This window comes from Vombatus ursinus, unplaced genomic scaffold (assembly GCF_900497805.2).
Source record: "Vombatus ursinus unplaced genomic scaffold, bare-nosed wombat genome assembly UNPS02014789.1, whole genome shotgun sequence".
NCBI classification, from domain to species: Eukaryota; Metazoa; Chordata; class Mammalia; order Diprotodontia; family Vombatidae; genus Vombatus; species Vombatus ursinus.
In genome coordinates, this window is record NW_020954567.1 from 19,781,765 (window position 1) to 19,794,760 (window position 12,996).

Below are 12,996 nucleotides of genomic sequence, written 5' to 3' on the forward strand. Positions count from 1 at the left end.
ATGTCATCTGAGGGCCCCTTTTCAGAATAGGTCCCTGAGACAGAATTCTCTCTTAATTCTGGAGCAGGACTTCCTCCTCCCATTTCCCTTCATGATTTCTGCTCACACTCTTCCCCAAAGCCACTACAGCTTTTGGGGAAGCCTCTTCTAGTGACAAGAGCATTTCCAGGTCAACAAAGACCTTTTCTGTTTTAATCTGTTCTCCCTTATGGCCCCACCTGAGAGTACCCTTCTATGTTGCTTTTCTGGAGGTGATTATGACATCACAGAAGATCAGACCTTTCTGTGGGGGATAAACTATCAAAGCAGATGGACTCCAAGGAGAAAAATCAACAACCCTTTGATACTTGGATCCCCTCTCTGTAGTCAGTAGAGAAGAGGGGGAAAAAAGTAGAATGAAGAGGAATCATCATTTTTATCTCAATGTGTCAGAATGCACGGAAATTTCTCCAAATAAGTTATCTGGGGAAATTTTGCATATGCACATACGTGTATATGCAGACACAGAGCCTGAAGTAGAGAAGAAAAGGAAGAAGGAAAGCATTACTTAAATCTGGGAAATAAGGAGTGGGGTTTATTTATAGGCACATTTCTTTTTGGAAAATCTTCTAAAAGGTGGCAGAGATGGTTTTCTTGGAAAGAAATGGAATGGCATATCAGCTGATGTTTCTTTTGAAAATCCATATGTCTACATTAATTCTGTTTGGTTCATACATGATCACTGACCCTACCTACATTCACCAATGTTACTTTTGTTCCTCCTAATCCTCCTGATCTCCTTTTTCTTCTTCCTGATTCTATATGCACTTGGCTAGGGGGAATATACATAGATATAGATAGATCTATAGAGATAGTTGTAGATTTATCTACATCTGTCTACATTTGTGTGGACATACATCCATCTCTCTGTCTCTGTCTCTCCTTATAGCAAAACAAGAATTTCACAGGGGAAAGGGAGCATTGGCCCTAGAGCCAGAGGAGGGAGTTCAAATCTCTTCTCTGACACTCTCTGTGTGACCCTGGCCAAGTTCCTTAACTCAGTTTCCTCATCTGTAAAGTGACGGCCTCTGCGATTCCTTCCAGCTACAGAGCTCTGACTAGAGCAAGTCCTCGGTGATAATGCTGAGTAAAGGAACGTTGGTCTAGATGCGAAGCCCGTCCGTTCTCTCTGTAAACACTTACTCTGTGTTTTAAGCTCTGTGTGGAAAGGCCCTGCACTAGGGGTTGTCAGGTACGCCTCTCTTGGGAGAGCCGTCTTGGGCTCGATCTCAAAGGCACGGATTGATGAGCACGAATTAAAGGTGAGGAGCAGTCTGGGCTGGCAGAACAGCAAGAGGAAAGCCACAGAAGGGGAATCAAAGACCAAGTAAAACTTTCACCTTCTTCCTGAGTCTCCTTAGCAACACTCTGAAGCACTTTCAGGCCCTGGGGACCTGGCCACAATTTGTATTTATGAATATTTCTTTTGTTCTGGCTTTCAGAGGAGAAAGATACTACGCTGTTAATGGTTCTAATCAGGATGTGCCTTGGGCAAAACCGTGAAGTAAGGATGTCGGTCTTCCTTGGCACCTCCATTCCGCCTCCTGGAGCCCTCTACCCTCCTTCCCAGGCCCCAACCTCTTCTACAGTGCTTACAACCACCCTGGTTTTCCTACTACTCTTTGTTTTTGACGAAGGTCCTGATGTCAGCCATTCATACCTTAGTTTGAATGAATTTGTGGATGTATTTTCATTTTAAATAATTTCCAATTAAGGAAGGAAAAACTGGCTTTTCTAAAAGGAATTTAAGTGACCAGTTGGCAGGTGGTGTGTGTGTGTGTGTGTGTGTGTGTGTGTGTGTGTGTGTGTGTGTATGTGTGTGATTTGTCATGTAAAGGGAGCAACTTTTTAATGTTAGATCAGATAATCAGTCTATGTGCAAAGTCACACGAACGTGGTGCATTCCTCTCTAAGGTGTGTAAGGCCGACCTTGATCATTATAGTCATTTTTGGTCTTCCTGCTGTTTTAGATGAAGGGCTCACAGGGAGTGGTCTGTAGTGAGAAGACAGGGGAGAATACAGAGATTCCAGATTTAGAGGTAGAAGGGACATTAGAAGATCACCTTGCTCGATCCCTTCATTTTACAGATAAGAGAACTAAGGCCCAGCAAATAGAGTTGGTCAAAGTCCACCAGGGCTGGTAAATGGCAGACCTGGGATGCAAGTCCAGCACACCACCAAAGAGAATAGAGGAGAAAGGGGGTGTCAGGGACATGGAGTCCTCAGCATAGTACGTTGCATGTTGTAGGCATGGAGTATTTGTTCAAATAAATTGCACTACAAATTGCCCACAAATGGTGTTTTGGTGAAATGTTTATCATGATTGAGCCACCGAGGCAGTGCGTCTAGCTATTTAGTCAGTTGTCAGAAATTCATGGTAATTATAGGCATGGATCATTTTAGCCCCAAATTATTTCTCTTCCCCCTTAAACAAAAACAAAGAAAAGCCCCAGCTCACTTAAGTCAGCTTCATCTTCTCTCTCTGTCTGTCTCTCTCTCCATCTCTCCCTCTCTCCTCTCTTTTCCTCCCTCCCTCCCTTTGTTAAATTGGGGCAGTTATTAAGGAGCTAGAAAGGAAAAGGCGTGATCTGATGGGAAGCAGAGAAAAGGTGCATTTGGTCCAGAAGCCAAGAGGCGCTAGCACTGGTGACTTCCTTCCTAGGTGACTTTGAGCAAGTTCTCTGTGCTCTCTGGAACTCGGTTTTCTCATCTGAAAAACGAGAGTTTTGGCCTCTGAGGCCCCTTTGAGTTTTCCTCCTCCTTCCCTTGTCTCTCTCTCTCTGGTGAAGATGCAAATGAGCAGACAGCCAACGGGACCAAAGAGCAGCAGCAAGGAAACAGATTAATTAATAAACTGGAAAATCAACCCCTAAATGATTGATCACCGACTGTACATGAGATGGTCCCTGCTCTCTGAAAAACTCACATGCTGAAGACACCAGACAGACGAAGCGCTCCTGTTCTTTTAATATGCCATTGGCTTATAAGAACAGGAGGGGTTTGTCTGCCTCAGTTAGGGATAGATTCATGACTCCCAAGGCTTATTTCTTCTCCTCCTCCTCCCTCCCTCCCTCTCTCTCTCTCTCCCTCTCTCTCTCTCTCTCTCTCTCTCTCTCTCTTTCTGGCTGGGTGAAGACAATCTGTGATAAGCCTTCAGGAAGCTGAGGACTGAATATCGGGGAGAGCTGACTTGGTGGTTAAAAGACAGAAAGGACAAGGGTAGAAATGGAAAGAGGGAATACGAATGAAGGAATGGAGAACTTTTTTCTTGACTAGAAAGAAGGCAGAAGAGAGAGGTGATGCAGGCGGGGCAGACGGGCAGAGAGGCTTGAGATACTTGGTCCATCCGTGATACAAGACAGAAAAGGTAGGGTCAGAAACACCAGACACAGAGAAAGACACACAAGAATCACAGAAAGAGAGATGGAAGGGATCTTAGAAGCCTTCGAACCCGACCCCCCTCAATCTACAGATTGTTACATTTTTATTCTGAACTTAACAAACACCAAATAGAAGAGGCATTTGCATAGACACAGAACAGAAATGGGGCTCGCACATGAAACTGCTGGTGTCCATAACGTGCAGTTTGCTTTTCTTTGTAAGTAAATAACATCAACTTGGAGCTTTCAAAGCTATTTGCCTGACCTTTCTGTTCTTTTTTACTTTTTAAAAGATGTCTCAATGACCCTCTCCCCTCATTTTTACAGTTGAAGAAACTGAGGCATAGGGAGGTTGCCTAAGGTTAGACACATAGTAACACATGTAACAATTGGCAGAAGGTGGGATTTGAATGTTGGTCTGCTGATTCCTCTACACCAGGCTGCTTGCCAATATCAAGAACCATTTTCAATTTTGTATCCCAGTAATCGTTGGCATTTACTTAGTATTTTAAAGCTTGCAAAGTGCCTTATGTATATCACGATCTCATTTGATCCTTAAAGGAGGCAGCAAGGTGGCTCAGCGGACAGAAAGCTGGACCTGGAGTCAGGAAGACCTGAGTTCAAATGTGACCTCAGACACCTACTAGCTCTGTGACCCTAGGCAAGTCACTTCACTTGTTTGCCTCAGTTTGCTCATCTGTAAAATAAGGTAAAAAAAAAACACCTATCTCCAAGGGTTGTTGTGGGGAACAAATGAATTAATAATTTTAAAGCATTTAGCACAGTGCCTGACATATAGTAGGCACTATATAAATGTTAGCTATTATATAGATAATACTATATAACTATTATATAGACAATACTAGGTAAAAGATTAGCTCCTAGGCAAGCTATGTTGTTGTTCAATCGTGTCTGATTCTTTGTAACTCCTTTTGGGGTTTTCTTGGCAAAGATACTGGAGTGACTTGCCATTTCCTTCTCTAGCTCATTTGACAGATGACAAAACTGAGGCAAACAGGGTTAAGTGACTTGCCCAGGGTCACACAGATAGTAAGTGAGGCCAGATTTGAACTCAGGAAGAGGAGTACTTTCAGACTCCTGGTCCAGTACTCTATCCACTGCACCACCTAGCTGCCCAAGTGTTATGCATAAAGCCTTCTATTCAGATGAAGGATTTTTTTTTTCCCAATTGCAGATGACTCAGAAGCTGGAGCTAAGCGGCCTCGGACCACCATCACAGCCAAACAGCTGGAAACACTAAAGAACGCATACAAGAATTCCCCCAAACCAGCCCGGCACGTGAGGGAGCAGCTGTCTTCCGAGACAGGGCTGGACATGAGGGTTGTGCAGGTGAGACAGCTGCTCCTCTAATCACTTACCTCTAGCAGCCGCTCAGCCATGGTCAGGCTTCACTTTCCAATGGTCAGAGGCCCTGGGGCAGGCAAGAAGGTCATCTGGAATCTGTCACACAGCAGGCAAAGAGAAAGTCTTCCTTCATTTGAAGGAGACAAGAGTACTCAGGAAAAACTTCTCCTCCTTTCTCACTTTAGCTAATGGCCTGATTTTTAGGGAGACCCAGGGTATATGAGATGAAAGGATCTTGAGCACAGGCCTGACAAACTCCAGTGGACAGCCAGACATGGCATTTGCCTGGAGGCTGGTGCTGCAGTCAATAGAGAATATCTTAGGAAGTCAAAGGGAGGCCAAGGGTCTCTAGGGCCACCTACATACATAAGGACTCCCCTCTACAGTGCCCCTGACTAGTGCTCTTTCATTTTTGGCTTGAAGACTTTCAGTGATGGAGCCTCCCAGAGCAGCTGCTCATTCTGTTTTGGGACAGCTATAATTGTTAGCAAGTTTTTCCTTCCATCAAGCTAAAATTGGCCTTTCTTCAACTCTGGGATCAACAAACAAACAAGTCTAATCCTGTTTCACAGGACAGCCTTTCAGATGTCTGAAGATGCCAATCATACTTTTGTAAATCATCTATTCTCTAAAGCTAGAGTTCACCAAGTATGGTCTGGGGACCCTTGGGGGTTCCTAAGGCTTTTTCAGGGGATCCATGAGATCAAAACCATTTTCATAACCATAATAAGATGCTTAATTTCTAATATGATAAACATCAGTAGATTTAACCCACATAAAAATAAGTTCCATGAGGTCCTCAATTCCACAATTTGTGGAATCAAATCAACTTTGACATTGTTTTTGAGAAGGGTGTGTCAATCTGCTCTCCTAAAGGTCCACTCATTATCCCTACAACTTTCTAACTTTCCAAACTTTCCAAACCAAAATATCCTTCCCTAGCCACTACTTTCCTATATGCATTGTCTTCTCCTCTTAGAATGTAAGCTTCTTGAAGGCAGGAACTATTTTTGTTTTTTTTTATACTTGTATTTCTAGCACTTCTTACAGTGCTTGGAGTATAGTTAATGTTTAACACATTTTTTTTCCATCCATTCATTCATTTACTAATTCATTTATCTGTACCTTCATCCAAATCATTGATAAGAGTGCTGGAAAAAAATAGGCCAAGAAAAAATATCTGATGGCTTTCTACTAGATATTACATGACTGCTATGTTAATCACCACTCATTAGGTTGGGACATTTATCCAACTCCAAATTCATCTTAGTGTGCTAACAGCTAGCCTATACTTCCTCATCTTGTCCAAAGAGATATTACTAAAGTCCAGTTCTTTGCTGAAATACTGGTACATGGTATCTGTGGCACTGCCCTCATCTGTCAGTCTAGTAAGGATAGGGAGGGGATAGGAACTAGATCTGTGATTTCATTGCTATAGGGAACTCTCAGGTGAGAAAATTCCCTCTACCTACTTAGGTTGGCACCTTCTCTGTAACTGGTAGTTTTAGAGGGTTGCTTAGAGCACTGAAAAGTTAAATGACTTTCCCAGAGTCACAAAACCAACATTTGTCAGAGATAGGACTTGAACACAAGTCTTCCTGGTTCCAAGATTGGCCCTCCATCTTCCTACTACCCCATGCTGCCTCTCCATCATTTGAGGAACTGTCAAATATTGAGTCAATATGGCACATGAATGTCACTTCTCTTTTTAAATGTTTACAAATCATCCACTGATGATGCATTCTAGAATTTTGCTAGGAATTGATTTCAAGCTCATTGGTTTCTGGTTTGAAGACTCTATTTTCTTCTTTTAAAAAAAAAAAGGATGTTGCTCTATCTCCAGACTTGTGGTACTTCTCTTGTCCTCCATGATTTCTCAAAGATCCCCAACCATGGTTCAGCAGTCACATACTTTCAGTATCCTGGTATGAAATTGGTCTATGCCAGATAAACGGATTTCAGTGAGGACAGCTGGATGAAATCTTACTAGCTTTTCACTTACCTTGGGTCTTCCCCCACCTTTCTATTTTTCCCAATTTGAAGATCATTCACCTTGATGGAGAAAATATAATCAAAAAGTTGAGCTTCCCCCAGCTCATTTCTTGGCACTCATCTACTTTACCATAATCTTTCCATCTACTTTACCATAATCTTTTCTGATTCCTTCTCTTGCAGACAACACAACTCATCAATGTGGGTATCCCATCCAGTGGTGAAGATCAAAGATAATTAAGCATCCATGCCTTTATTTCTTGTAATTCCTGTCCATGTCCTCCCATATATCTTCCAAAAAGAATTTGCTCAATAAGCTGAATGCTTTTTCATAGGTCTTTTCACATTCCTTGGGTACCATTGCAGCATTTGTCCATCCTTGTTCTCACCAGCCCACCTTTATTTTGCAGGATAACTGAATCAGGAAAACTTGAATTCAAATCCTGCCTCAGGCACCTAATAGCTGTGTGACCCTGAGCAAGTGTCTTAGCCTCTGTTTATTTCAGTTTCCTCATCGATAAACAGGGATAATAATAGCACCTACCTCTTAGGGTTATTGAGAAGATCAAATGAGATAATATTTGCAAACCTAAAGTGATAAATAAATACTAGTTTTTATATTTACACAACTTCTTGCACACCAGTCATATTTAGTGTTATGCTGCAGCATTTCCACCTCTACTGCAATTTTGATTTATCTGAGGTTGTGGTGTCTGGCATATAATAGGGACTTAATGTTTGTTGAATTCAACTGATTTTCTTTCATTTGCAATATTGTAGCATCTCTTCTGAATTCATCCTCAGACACCTCACTTCTTCCTTTTGAGTACATCTTTTTAAAATCTGAGTTTGTCGATGAGTTTCCCACGCACATATATTGCCCTTTACCTCCCCAGAGCCTCCCATTCCTATTGAGTTGACTTCCCTGATAGAACCTCTGGATAGGACAGACATGGGTTCTACTAATCTTTCCTCTGAAACCTTTGAAATCCATTCTCTCAAAGCTCAGGATGCTTCCACCAGCCTCTGCCCACTGAGACATCATGACCTCTATCTAACATGGCATGATCTCTTCCTCTCAAGGTCTCTGCCGTTTTCACTTCGTTAAATTTCTCATTACGGCTCAGAATCAGGTCAACCTGATTAGTAGTCCCCTGGATGAGAGTCAGTGCATGTGAAGACTTTGTCCACTGTGCTGAGCAACCCCTCCGCTTTGGGATCTGGAAGAGGGCAGAGAGGTAATGCCTTTATTAAGCACTCACTATGTGCCAGGCAGTGTGCAGGAATCCATTATCTCCTTTTTTCTCATGGTCTGTTAGTCTGTCGTGTTTTCCCATGATAACATTGCTTCTGTTTTTCCAACTGTTTTCAATCATACTTCACACCTCAGTTCACACTCTTCCTGAAGGCGAAGCAATGAAATCAATATGAGCCCTAAAGTGAAGACTGTTTCACCCCCCTTTAGCCTCTACCCTCCATCAAATACAGGATCACTAATCCTCAGGGCAGTCCTGGCCTGCATGAAGTACTTCATGAGGCGATCTGCCATGGGACTTCACCAGGCTTGTACAACGGGAGAGAGGTGACTCTGGTCAAGAAACTGTGCATCATACCAGGCTCTTAGGTACTTTCAAATCCGCCTCTGCTTTATTCTCTTAAAAATTTGTTTTTATTGTTATCTTGTTTTTATATTTGCTGGCTTTCTCTATATATCCTGTCCCTTCCCTCACCCAGAGAGCCACCTCATAACAAGGAATTAAAAGAAAAAAGAAGAAGAGAAAAAAAATCAGTAAAATGAATCAATACAGTGAAGCTTTATATGCAATGTTCCATACCTGTGGAGCCTCACCTCTACAAAGGGTAGGGGGGGAGGTGTCTTCTTAGGGAAAAGCTTGTTCTTTATAATCTTCTCTGCTTTTCAGTATCCTTGCTTTGCAATTTCCTCCGAGTCCCTTAGTGACAGTGGAGTCAACAAGTAATCTTCATGTCCTCTGACCTTGAATTCTAGGTCTGGTTCCAGAACCGGAGGGCCAAAGAGAAGCGGTTGAAGAAGGATGCTGGACGTCACCGCTGGGGCCAATTCTACAAGAGCGTCAAGAGGAACCGGGGAGGCAGTAAGCATGAGAAAGAGAGCTCTGCGGAGGACTGTGGGGTTAGTGACAGTGAGCTGAGTTTCCGAGGTGAGCAGGGACACAGTGACAAGGTCCATCGGGTTAGGGAGGCTTCCTGGTGTAATAGGAGAAACCACACTGGCCTGGGAGTCAGGAGACCTGAGTTCTAGTCTTAGTTCTGTCCATGTCTAGCTGTGAAGTTAAGAAAGTTATTCAGTCACTCAGCTTGGGGGGTAGAGCACTTAGTTATTTAGTAAAGAAGGGATATAAGGCCAGCCCTATCTATCTGCCAGGGTTGTGATCAGGATCCAATAAGACAGTAGAGGTGAATTTGCTTTGAAACTGTTTGAAGCATCATGCACATGGAAGATATGTCTTCTGTGGTGGCAAAGTCCTTGCTTCTAGGGTAGATACAGGCCAAATTGAGGGTCACACAATAAAAGAATACCTGATTCATTCTCAGCAGAGATGAAGCTGCAGATTCTTACTTCCTTTCAAGAAGCATGCCTTTACTATTTAGCTGGGAAGGGTAGCAGGTGTGGTCAGAAGATGAATCATGAGGGAGAAAAGGTGGGGCAGTCTATGGATGGTGTCTTGCATGTTCAAGAGTGATGGAAGAAGGGATGAAAGAGGGTGGAGGGTGGCCATGACCACATGGTCTTGCAGTTGAAAGGGAAACATAGCTTAGGTGTGGTGGTAGTGGTGGGAGGAGTTCTGGCAGTCCATGTTCACCACCCCCCCCCACACCCCGAGTCCCTCAGGGACTTAGGGAAAGTCCCTTGTTCACCAGTATGAATCTAGACTGCTAGTGTATTTGAAAACAAATTGCGAGAACAAGAGACTTGATAAACTGCTTTGTGACTCATCTCTGTACAATGACAGAGGGACCCCTAGATAGAAATGGACCTTCTGGGGGAATCATTGAACCCTCATAAGGAACCTTAGCTTAGTTTCTCATTGGCCTGATCCCAAGGTGAGGTAGCCTACTCTCTGGGATTAAAGCTCCATAGAGACAAATGACCTTTTACGGGAAATGAGGGTGCCCCTTGGCTTCCCTAGATGGGGTCACTTAAGGAACAAGAGAATACCTTTCCTTACTCAAGTTTATGCTTTATTCCCAGAAAGTAGCTTATTTACCCTGAGGACGAAACCCATGTCAACAGAAGGAGGCTCCTCTCTCAGGTCTTGATAATGCTGTTGTTTTCTCTCTCTGAAATGTCTTGGTGACCTTATTTATTCTCTTACTATTTAACTATCCTGCCCCAGTCTCCCTCCCTAGCTCCCATTCTGTTTCAGCAAGTGCCTATAGGACATTTTGAACTAGATGTCCCAGAGGCACCTCAAACTCAACATGTCCAAAGCAGAACTCATTATTTTTTGCTAAAACTCATTCCTCTTCCTAACTTCCTTATTGTTGTTGTTGTTGTTGTTGTTGTTGAGGATACCACCATCTTTCCAGTCAGGCAGGTTCACAATTGCAGAGTTATCCTCAGCTCCTCATTTTTCCTCCACTCTCTCCTCCCTCATTTCTAGTCAGCTGCTAAATCTTGTTGACTCTATCTCCACAATTCTCACATCCATCTCCTCTTTGTTCATGTGGCCATCATCCTATTTCATGTCCTTACTACTTCTCACCTTGACTACTGTAATAGCATCCTATTTGGTCTCCCTTTATCCATTTTTCATAGTCTCAAATCATTTTTCCATACTGCTTCCAAAGTGATATTCCTAAAACACAGTTCACTTCCCTGCAATAAACTAGAGTGGTTCCCTGTTAATGCTAGGATCAAATACAAACGACTTTGCTTGGCATTTAAGATCCTTCACAGCCTGGCTTCCATGATCTGTGAAGTCTTATTACATACTGTTTTCCATCACTCACCCTTTGGTCCAGCCAAATTGGCCTTGCTTTTTTTGCACGTGTAACTTTCCATGTCCCGTCTCTGTGCCTTTGCACTGGCCATCTCTCATGCCAGGAATGCCCTCCCTCCTCACCTCTGCCTCAAAGATTCCCTAGTTTCCTTCAAAATTCTGCAGAGAGGCTACCACCTGAGGCTTTTTCCAAACACCCCCCCACTAATTATCCTGTATTTATCATGTATATATTTTATATTTACTTATATGTACCTGTTGTCTCTCTATGTAGAATGTACGCTCCTGAGAGCAGAGACTGCTTCATTTATGTCTTTTTTATCCCGAGTGCCTGGAACTGTGCCTGGCACAGAGCAGGCACTTAATAAATGCTTGTTGATTGAGATCCAACAATGGTCCTGGACTGCTTTTACTATCTACACCTGAATGGTGTTTTCTCCCCTTTGCCTAATCAACCAAAGCCAGGAAATCAAAACGCTTCCTTACCCTGGAAGAAATGTAATAAAATGTCAGTAGAGTCAGCACTAAGGGCAGGTAAGATAGGCTCCAACCCAGGGTCTACCACATGGAGGGGGTGGGCAACACCAGGGATACTTTTGAATGTTACGTTTTATAAAAGCACCAGGAAATTCTGCTCTCAATAACCTGTAGGTATTTATTTTGTGATAACACGCTTAATTAAAATGAAGAGTCCATTTGCATGTGTGATAATAAAGGCTCCAAACCGAGTGTGGAGGGTAAGACTGAGCTGAGGTCCATGCAGGCTGAGGGGGCTGCCTCCTGGTATCAGCACTTGGGGTGTTCCCCTGGTAAATTATGTCAGCTTCCAACTCAATTCAACAAACATTTATTAAGTGCTTGTTATGTGTAAGACTCTGTATCAGGCCTGGGCAAACAGAAAAAATATGAACAGTTCCTGTCCTCAAGAAACTTATATTCTATTGGGAGATCTGTCATAGAACACAGTTTTCAGCTGTGATTTGACTAGGACACCCTCCCCCACCCCCAACCCTTGGCTAACTCTTCAGTGGCCTTTGAATTCCTCAGGCCTCTTGGGGATGTGCTTCACAGAGGACAAACAAGGCCACTGAAGCACAGTCTTTTTGTTGTCTGGAGCTTCCAGTGCCTTGCACATAGGCATACAGGAAGTGCTTAACAAACACTTGAATTGGTGAGAATCAGATGGGTTTGTTCTGGCCTCTGGGATGAGTCTCATGTAGGTATTTTAATTTTCTTCCCCTGAATTAAGTCTGCTGTAGGATGGTGGACCATTGCCAATGACTGCTGGCTGGTGGTTGGCAGTGTGGCAGCTGGAGTCCTTGTGCTTCTCTTTCTGTAGTGTGCTCTCCTATCTTGTGAAGAGCCGGGAGCTACAGGGTGACTGGCGTCCATCATTAAATCTCCATTCTTTTGTCCACAGAAGATCAGATTCTCTCAGATCTCGGCCACACCAATAGAATTTATGGCAATGTGGGGGACGTTGCAGGCGGACAGTTAATGAATGGGAACTTCTCCATGGATGGGACAGGACAATCTTATCAGGACTTGAGGGATGGGAGTCCTTATGGAATTCCCCAGTCTCCGTCTTCTGTATCATCCCTGCCATCCCACACTCCATTACTCAATGGCCTGGATTACACGATGGACAATCATTTGGGAATCATTGCACGTGGAGGGCAGGGAGTGACCCAGACACTGAGAGTGATGGCTGGGGGGCCTACCTCGGATATCTCTACAGGAAGCAGTGCTGGCTACCCAGACTTCCCAACCAGTCCAGCTTCCTGGCTGGATGAAATGGATCACCCTCCTTTTTAAATGACTCTGCTCTCCACCCTGCTTATTCTTCTGGCCTGAGAGTCCATTCAAGTATCAAGAGACAGATATACTTTTCATGGATAACAGATGCACCAATATAAATTTCCATTATTTTCAATGGAAGTCCTCCACTGATTCCTGGAAGATTGTGATGCGATAATCGTAGGGTATTGTTCTGTGGGGGAATTTGTGGGAGTAGAGGATTCCTTCTGGAAGAGCATGGGGAATGGATAATGTATGGCTCTGATTAAGGCCATAAGGAATGCTGACTTGTTCGTACCCTCATGCCCCATGCTTACAGGCTTTGGCATTTCATTACTCTGGAAGCATGTGTGACTGTGACTGCTTTGGGAACTCCAGTTCAGCTGGTGTGTTTTCACTGACTGCTCCCCAAAACATTTGCCTTTACCAGGAAATGAGCT

At 43.5% G+C, this 12,996-nt stretch overlaps 1 protein-coding gene across 1 annotated transcript in view; it reads left to right on the forward strand.

The window, feature by feature from the left end:
* The window catches only part of LHX4 (LIM homeobox 4), a 64,252-nt gene extending 51,678 nt beyond the window's left edge, over nt 1-12,574 (forward strand). The window contains exons 4-6 of the mRNA XM_027868655.1: nt 4,615-4,769; nt 8,785-8,956; nt 12,180-12,574. Coding sequence (XP_027724456.1) covers nt 4,615-4,769; nt 8,785-8,956; nt 12,180-12,574 — 722 coding nt within the window. The remainder of the gene's footprint in view (nt 1-4,614; nt 4,770-8,784; nt 8,957-12,179) is intronic.
* Nucleotides 12,575-12,996: the final 422 nt, after the last annotated feature.